A 9,155-nucleotide genomic window follows, 5' to 3' on the forward strand; every position below is an offset into this window, starting at 1 on the left:
AAGAGTTTCTCCACATGTGCATGTATTGTAATCTAGTTAACAATTATGATTTGTAGACTAAACTAAATTATTTAAGGCTATTTAGAGCCCTAAGATTCTATCTAGAACTTTAGATATAAAGGAGATATTTACTTTTTAACTAGAATTTTCTCAAAGAAACTAAGTCTCTACTTGAGAAAAACCTATTGTTCCTTCTATTTTGATCATTATCAACCTTGAAAATTTCTTCAATATTCAATTTTTTATTGCAAAAAAATGAAGAAATTTTACTTTCTTTCATTTAAAATTGTATCTTATATGACTATTAACTAATCTAAACAACATGATTTATTCTTACGAAAAATAACATTAAAATTTACATTATCACATTCATAATTACAATTACAATTCCATCCTTAAGTACTTTATAAAATCACACATATAGTTTGATAATTTAATGTATGGACAATTTTTTTTTATTATAGTACAAAAATAAATATTCATAACAAAATATATTAATATAAATTCTAGATCAAAAAAATTAAACCTGAAAACTTTAAACATTTTCGTTCTACGTTCTATTTCTTCACAAGCGTTTTTATTTTCATAATTCAAATCAAGTTTTCTATTCCTCATTAAACTATTTCCACTGAACAAATGCAGCTAACATTCTTTTACTTTTGAATGCCTGTTTCTTTGTTTGACAGCTAGACAAGGTAGCCACGGCCGATCCAGCCAGAACACACTACAAAAGACAAATTACAACATTTACCATAATTGTTTCTTAAAAATATCTAAATCACATGATGAAATTAAAATCAACTAATAACCAATAATTTTTCATTTCCACTTCAATATTTCACCAGTTAAAATTAAAAAATACAGATACCTCACATCAAAACTCTAGATTCAGAAGATATTAAATCCTTCTACCATAAAGTAAGTGAAAAGTGAAACTGATGCTATTATTGCAAATATGCCTACAATGGGATAGATCTTGCATTTTATTGCACGAAAGAAAATAGTGAAGATGTTCCTAGATTGGCTATGAGCAAAAGAACTCTCTTACGAACCACATCATGAAAATATCACGGTTAACTCAGTATCTGTAGTGGAGAGGTTTGTAAGGACCCTCAATAGGAACATTAATGTATGCAGCCTGCTTTGGAGAAAGCTTTGTAAGTTTGGCTCCCAACTTGGTCAAATGCAGAGCAGCCACCTTCTCATCTAAATGCTTGGGCAGCACATATACCTTCTTCTCATACTTTCCTGTGTTCCTCTCATTCCATAGCTCCAACTGTGCAATAACCTACAACACACAATACAACGCACACATTCATGAATACAATACCTCAACTCCACATGGTACACACACAAGACAATTCAATGTTTTTTAGGACTAGTATTGCCATTTCCTTATCAATACCATACTTGATTTGTGAATGAGCAAGACATGACAAAACTAGGGTGGCCAGTGGCACAACCCAAGTTCATGAGACGCCCCTCTGCAAGGACAATGATACCAGTGTTTGTTTCAGGGAACACCCATCTGTCTGTCTGAGGCTTAATTGTCATCTTCTTAACACCAGGGTAGTTTACAAGCCCCTGCATATCAATCTCATTGTTAAAATGGCCAATGTTGCAAACAATGGCATTGTTCTTCATCCTCCTCATGTCCTCCACCATGATAATGTCCCTATTCCCTGTTGTTGTAACAAAGATATCAGCAGTGCTCACCACATCCTCTAGAGTGAGAACAGATATGCCTTCCATTAGGGCTTGCAGGGCACAAATTGGGTCAATCTCTGTTACAATGACTCTAGCTCCAGCAGCCTTTAAGGCTGCAGCACAACCCTTCCCAACATCTCCATATCCACACACAACAGCAACCTTGCCAGCAATCATCACATCAGTGCCTCTCATCAAACCATCTACAAGAGAGTGTCTACATCCATACAAGTTGTCAAACTGCAAAGTAAACAAGGTACAATCAGATTCAAGGAAACCAATAACACAAATTAGATTTCATCCTATGAAAACAGAGGATAACAAAATGTCGTCCTTAAAATCATATCTATACTAGGAAAAACCTAAATTTTCTAGAGAGGAATTTTAGGTAGTCCACAAAAACCCTAGATTAGATGGAAGTTGTATGAAGATTGTACTTTCCAAACTTCTACAATCCATGAATTATTGTTATTGTGCTTCTAAATCTAATTGTGTAAAAAAAATGCACATCACTCTTTCCAATCATAATCCATTATTCAAACCATTCTCTCCCTCATCCTAGTGATGGATCATAGAGTTTGATCCAAAATGTTGATGTGAAATTCATTTTTACACAATCAGACCCAGATGCACAATAGCAATCACTCCTAAATGACAATTCCATTGATAAAAACCCACAATGCTACAAAAACGAAACCAAAACACAAAAACCACGTAGAAAAAAGTCCATACCTTACTCTTAGTAACAGAATCATTAACACCAATGGCAGGGAACAGTAGAGAACCAGTAGCTTGTATCTGGTACAGCCTTTGAACCCCTGTAGTGGTTTCCTCAGATACACCCACCAACCTATCCTTCATCTTATGAAACTTGAAGGGGTCTTCCATGAGACTATCCTTGATCAATCCCAAAATAATTTGAAACTCAGGATTGGAAGATGAAGAAAGATCGGGAATCTTGCCAGACTTGGCAAACTCTTCCTCAGCCTTGACACCCTCATGGATTAGCAATGTGACATCAGCTCCATCATCAACAATCAAATCTGGGCCACCAGAAGGATCCCAATCCAAAGCCTTCTCCACACACCACCAATATTCTTGGAGTGTCTCCCCCTTCCATGCAAACACAGATGCACTTTCCCGAGCTATAGCTGCTGCAGCATGGTCCTGTAAGATGAATTATCAAACCATATCACAAAGAAAGGCCAACATAATTGAACAAAACTATTAAATCACTGGAACTTTACCCAACCTTCAAAGAATATCCCACATTCTTGTTGCAGTGAGTTCGAATGATTAGCATGGGCTACTTTGAAAGCCTTTCTAAGTAGAGATAGACTCAAAAGAGTAGAAATAGAGTCAAAAGAATAAAAGGACAAAGTAGAAAACATAACTTAAACTTAATTGGAATTAGAAATAAAATGTATATAATTTATTAAAAAAATTCATAATAGTTGAAAAATAGCAATCACAAAACTAAATCATTAGAGAAAATGGAGTGTGGATGAGTGAGAATTTAAAGAAAAATTTAAGGAAAAAATTTGGTCTAGTTTATGTGATGAAGCTGAGGTAACTGAGGTTTTAAAATTAAAAAAAATGTTCTATTGTTAACATGCTTTTGGTTTACTGAATTTTAAAGTTTTTGATAAGAAAAGGCAGCAAGAAGGTGCTGACCTGTGGTACAAACAACAGAGAACAAGTCCAAAGGGCCAACACTAGATAGAGTTAAACAACACTTTAACACTAGCATCAAACATAAGAGTTACAATGGAGAATGACATAAGAGCTACCCATCTATAACCCAACATATTCTAAAGTGTAGATCATCAAAAGCAAGTCCTCCATGATAATACAACATAAGAGATACCCAGCTATAATGACATAAATATGAGGGAGGGTCATTAATCTAAGTACACAAGGAAATAACAGTGGAGATACTAATGTATAATAGCATCACCTAAGATGAATAAATAGCTGGTTGCTTCTTTTCTTTGGTTATCTCATCTTAATAATGAATCACAAAGTATGATTCAGAATGCTCATGATTGAAAAAATATACATAATCAAATTCCGAAAGCATGCCAAGCTAACATGAAGATTTGGATGTTAATAAGATCACCTAAAATACTGCTCACCAAATGCAAACCAAATTGAAATTGACACAAAAGATAGCCATCCTTGCTGATATCATCTAAGATAAAGTTAGGATCACCAAACACAATTAGTCTTACAAGAAAAGAACAATAGAGATAACAATCTACAATAACATCACCTAAAATGAATATATATGGATCATTGCTCTTTTTTGAGTTATATTATCTTAATGACAGATTTGACAGATTATATAGTACCATTTGAAACACCAATACTGAATATACCAAGAATGGCATTAGTTCTCTCATCTTAATGATAACTTGAATGGCACAAGGGCCAAAGTATACCTGAGTAGAGAAAATATTGGAGGAGCACCATCTGACCTGAGCTCCGAGGGCAATTAGGGTTTCTATAAGAACTGCAGTCTGGATGGTCATATGAAGGCAGCCTGTGATTCTGGCTCCCTTCAATGGTTGCACATTACCATACTCAGCCCTGCAGGCCATGAGCCCAGGCATTTCCACTTGGGAAAGCTGAAGCTCCATACGACCAAAGTCAGCCAGTGACATGTCTTTAACCTTGTATTCCCTCCCCAACACCGTCTTCTCCACAACAAGGGCCATGGCGGTTGGGAGTGTAATTAAGAAGAATCACAGATACCCTCCACACAAAGAACTCAGATGAAACAATCTATTTATATATACAAAAATCCTGATGAAGTACTTGAGATGAAATCTAGTCCGTTGAATCATACCCTACTATGATGAACTCTCATTTATGGTGATAGTACATCCCTAATAGACATTGAGGTGACCTTTCTGTTGGGGTTCCCAGCTTTGTGGGACTCACAATTCAATTATCAAACATGTGGAGTTTTAAATGTTTTGATATTATTCAAAATAACAAATGAGTGATGGAGTCTTTGTATTTTGTCAGCTGTATACCAAGTCATTTTAGAAATTGTCCACTTATGAATTCTAATGAGTGAATGAAGGAAATTTAATGATGTCCACAAATGGAAATGATGTCCACAAATGGAAATGATGTCCACAATCCATTTCTCTATCAATGATAAGCCCTACATTTTAAGTACCATGCACAATTTTAATGCAACTAAAAGTCAAATGAGCTTTAGACATGTCTTCATTTGTTCAAGCTTTGGAGACAAGTTGTGTTGAAGGGTAGAATCGTGGGTAATAAAAAAATGAGTTGCAATTGCTTGTCTAAGTAGGTTTGCCTACTCTTCATCAATATCCATCATTAAAATATTTTGTTAAAATTGTGAAAATATGGAATTCATTCATGTTCAAAAAGTGAGAGAAATTAATTATTATAATTTCTCTCCTTCATTCTAGATGCTATGCAGCAAGTTTAGAGATGACTCAACAAGATGGGATTTTCAAATCATTGGTTAAGTGGGTCGTGATTTGGAGAGCCCCATATCATATTAGTTTGTTGGCTGCCTCCTCCAGTTATTATGTTTATCCAACATTGCTACAGTTATGATTAAGTTTGATGTAATGAAAATGTTCTAGTAATTATACTGTAACAATGTTGTTACAGCTGCTCTATTTTTTAAAGCTATGTAATTCTTATTTTTGATTTTTAATTTTTTTTAAAAACTTTCATTTGAATAAAATCTAATAAGAGGGTGCTGACAGTGATACAATAAGAACTCGTGTAATTAATTTTCATTTATCTGATTACTAACTATAAACTAAATATATCCATTAAAATAATCTTTTTATTTTTATTTTTATTTTTATGGAGGTCATCCACAAAGACGTTTTAGGTACCCGATACGGGCTCACGTGTGCCTGAAACCTCTTCGACTAAGAACCAAGGACTAAGGAGCATCCACGACCAAATAATCTTACAGCCATAATCTTTATATAAATTCAACACAGCAAAGAAGTATTAATATTTAGAGGAGGTTGAGAAAAAAGAAATGAATGTCAGGCTGAGCATGAAATGACAAAGTCACTGCTAAAGAAAATGAAAAGACCATTTAACTTTTCTGAATCAGAATAAATCAGACATTGACTTGACATGGACGTGAAAAAACATGTGATCCGCCTTACTCATCGACCTGTCCATTCATCGTCAGTCTCATCTTTCTTATCTTCTACGGTCAAAAATTTATGTGAAAAGTTTGATAGAGAAATAAACTGTCTTATCTGTAAATTGGTTTGTATTCATGTATTAGATTTTTTAAAATTTATTTAATTTTTTTTAAAAATTTGATGGTTACAGCCACATGTTTATGTGAAGAATTTAATTTAATTTTTAAATTATTTTAATATGTGATAAATAAATATATAAGAAAAAAAAACTTATATATTCCTTGGAATGTGATTTTTAGGTCCGAAGCGTAACTCTACAGTGGCATAACACCTTCTATAGGAGGTCATCGAAAAAATCGTTGTAAGAAAAAAGAAACGTTTCCTATTCCACAACCTTTCCTATTCCAGTTGCATCTTCACAATTTGCATGTCAAAAAGCTGAAAATAGGGAGACATTTACATTGTGAAACACATAATTAATTCTAATTAATGTGAAACGCCTCCCTCTATCTTGCAAATACATATTTTCAGCATAACACAAGGCTATGGCCAAGACTATCGAGTAACCAATCGAATCGATGTCTTATATTCTATACTTTGTTTCATTGGCAAATTTTGGGTTTCGTAGATCGGAGGTATTCATCACACAAAATCAAAATATTTGTGGGTGGGAATGGAGATGAATCGGATAAGGAAATAGCCACTCTTGGAAATTTGGAGGATTTGATCCATGGAGATTTTTCATGTCTGAATTCTTATTTCTCCTTCAAAGAGTTTATAATTGATTTTATGACATGAATTTGATGTATGCATCAATTGTAAAATATATGTATCAATGAAGTTTGAGATTTGTGCAAAGACTATGATCCGTTAGTTGTTTAGCTTTGAGTTTTTAAATAAGAAAATTTCTTGCACTCTTAGGTATGTAATGCCAAGATTTTAACTTAAAATGTTTTTATAGTGAATACCCTAATTTGCTTTATATTTCAGGAAGGCAGGCATGTTTAGAGGTCAATGTGAATGGTGACCTCAAAAGTATTGATGGTAGTGGAGTTTATAATAATGGTTGTATGTAGGAATTTTGATTCATTGGTTATTGTCTCCTTTGTACCAGGGATCTATTATGGGTGTTGTTTTCTCTTTATATTTGTATGAGATATATTTGCATGAACATCTTTTCAAATCTAAATATTTCTTTTTTTTTGGAACAAAGTTACAGTAGTTGTTTGTTCTGATTTTGAGTGACAATTCATTACATTAAATTTGGATTTCTGAAAATTTCTTTGACTGCACAAATATTGAGTTTTGATATTTGACCTTTGGCAATTATTATACCAACAACCATAGATTTAGAAGCATACTGGGTGAGCTTTAAAAAAAATCTTGTTATGTGCGATTGGCTGAATCTTTGTTTAGTGCACAAACTTCAATTATATTACTTCCTTTCATTATGTGATGAAATTATTGTAGAGAAAGATCAACAGGTGCCAAAATTCTGTGATTCGACTTAAATTAGGACAAGTTAATTTAAGGGACTTTTAATCAGTTTAATAATCAGTTAGATATCTTAAATATTATATTAAGATTTATATGTTGTAAATTTAAATTGATTTGTAGATAATAGATACAATTATTTTAATTTATATATATTTAAAAAACTGTGCTTTGTATAATTTTAAATGATTTGTATGTAACAAAATTAGTCCACAATCCATTTCTCTATCAATGATAAGACCTATATTTTAAATATCATACACAATTTTAATGCAACTAAAAGTCAAATGAGCTTTAGACATGTCTTCATTTGTTCAAGCTTTGGAGACAAGTTGTGTTGAAGGGTAGAATGGTAGGTAATAAAAAAATGAGTTGCAACTGCTTTTCTAAGTAGGTTGGCCTACTCTTCATTAATATGCATCATTAAAATATTTTGTTAAAATTGTGAAAATATGGAATTCAATTCATGTTCAAAAAGTGAGAGAAATTAATTATTATAATTTCTCTCCTTCATTCTAGACGCTATGCAGCAAGTTTAGAGATGACTCGACAAGATGGGATTTCCAACTCATTGGTTAAGTGGATCGTGGTGTGGAGAGCCCCATATCATATTACTTTGTTGGCTGCCTCGTCCAGTTATCATATTTATCCAACATTGCTGCAGCTATGATTAAGTCTGATGTAATGAAAATGTTCTAGTAATTATGCTGTATCAATGTTGTTACAGCTGGTGGATGTTTTTAAAGCTATGTAATTTCTTATTTTTGATTCTTAATGTTCTTCTTTTTTTAAATCATTCATTTGAATAAAATATAATAAGAGGGTGCTGACAGTGATACAATAAGAACTCATTTAATTAATTTTCATTTATCTATTACTAACTATAAACTAAATATATGGATTAAAATAATCTTACAGACATGATCTTTATGTAAACCTCCAATTTTTAAGACGTATTAACTTCCAATTTTAGCGTAGGAAATGGCGATTTTTCTAGCGTAATGATATGAGATATTAAGATCCAATAACCTTGACGGCTGGCCCAAACTTGTCCTGACTGGCATGTACTTGTCAGTCACTTAAATGCGACAAATTTATTTAGAGCCATGGTGCTTTTTCTTCCCTTTCTGAGTAGCTCAAAATATTCTTGTTTTTCTTCCCTTTCTGAATAGCTCAAAATATTCTAGATTTCATATAAAATTTCTTCTTGACCTCAAAAAATTATATTCAAAGAACACTCAGACGAAAATTGGTGAGACTTTGAAATAGTTTGATTCAAACCAAAAAATCGACTGGTTCTTGTTATTTCTCAGCTCATGCTACTGATAAAAGAAAAAAATAAATTGAAATCTCCCTTCTCCGCTACCACAGTTGCAACTGAGTGGACTTCGTATTTGTTTGTTTGTTTTATGCTCTGAACTTCGTATTTGTTTGTTTGTTTGTTTTATGCTCTGACCATATCATCAATAAGAAAGTAAAAGGACTACCCAAATGGGTGGTAACAAAACGTGATCACCATCGACCACAACTTCTGTTTCGTATAGCACAACATTTTGTGTGCGTTGTTTCCCAATGATGAGCTCCTTATTAATGGCAGCCACTTGTTAATTATTGTTAGTTGGACAGTTGTTATTTTTGATCCAGAAATTGCAGTAGTATTTATGGGTAGCTTGGACAGCTGTTCATCCTTATCTATGAATAGCAGTAGTATTTATGGATGGTTTGGACAGCTGTTTGTCCACTTGCCAAGAATTAGTAAATGGCTATTATTTACTAATTTTAGAGATTCCCTTTTGG

The 9,155-nt window shown here is 33.1% G+C and overlaps 1 protein-coding gene across 2 annotated transcripts; it reads right to left on the bottom strand.

Annotated features, from left to right (window-relative positions):
- Nucleotides 1–919: 919 nt before the first annotated feature.
- Nucleotides 920–4,470, bottom strand: LOC149564621 (adenosylhomocysteinase-like). 2 transcript variants are annotated; one of them, XM_089818168.1, is made up of 4 exons: nt 4,149–4,470; nt 2,440–2,874; nt 1,411–1,947; nt 920–1,288 (listed from the first exon to the last, which is right to left on the bottom strand). In XM_089818168.1, the coding sequence occupies exons 1-4, from the start codon at nt 4,422–4,424 to the stop codon at nt 1,079–1,081; spliced, it is 1,458 nt and encodes a 485-aa protein (XP_089674294.1). In that variant the 5' UTR covers nt 4,425–4,470; the 3' UTR covers nt 920–1,078. The 2 variants fall into 2 exon arrangements, with proteins under 2 accessions (XP_089674294.1, XP_089674295.1); XM_089818169.1 differs by lacking the exon at nt 4,149–4,470 and adding an exon at nt 2,960–3,104.
- Nucleotides 4,471–9,155: the final 4,685 nt, after the last annotated feature.

Source organism: Cupressus sempervirens, chromosome 3, assembly GCF_028749045.1.
Source record: "Cupressus sempervirens isolate cs-2001-9-10 chromosome 3, ASM2874904v1, whole genome shotgun sequence".
In the NCBI taxonomy this organism is placed as follows: Eukaryota; Viridiplantae; Streptophyta; class Pinopsida; order Cupressales; family Cupressaceae; genus Cupressus; species Cupressus sempervirens.

Coding starts and splice junctions, on each gene's coding strand:
- LOC149564621 (XM_089818168.1), bottom strand. CDS start 4,424: ATGGCCCTTGTTGTGGAGAAGACGGTGTTGGGGAGGGAATACAAGGTT. Junction 2,875..4,148: donor CCAATATTTTCTCTACTCAG/GTATACTTTGGC, acceptor TTCATCTTACAG/GACCATGCTGCAGCAGCTAT. Junction 1,948..2,439: donor ATTCTGTTACTAAGAGTAAG/GTATGGACTTTT, acceptor TTTACTTTGCAG/TTTGACAACTTGTATGGATG.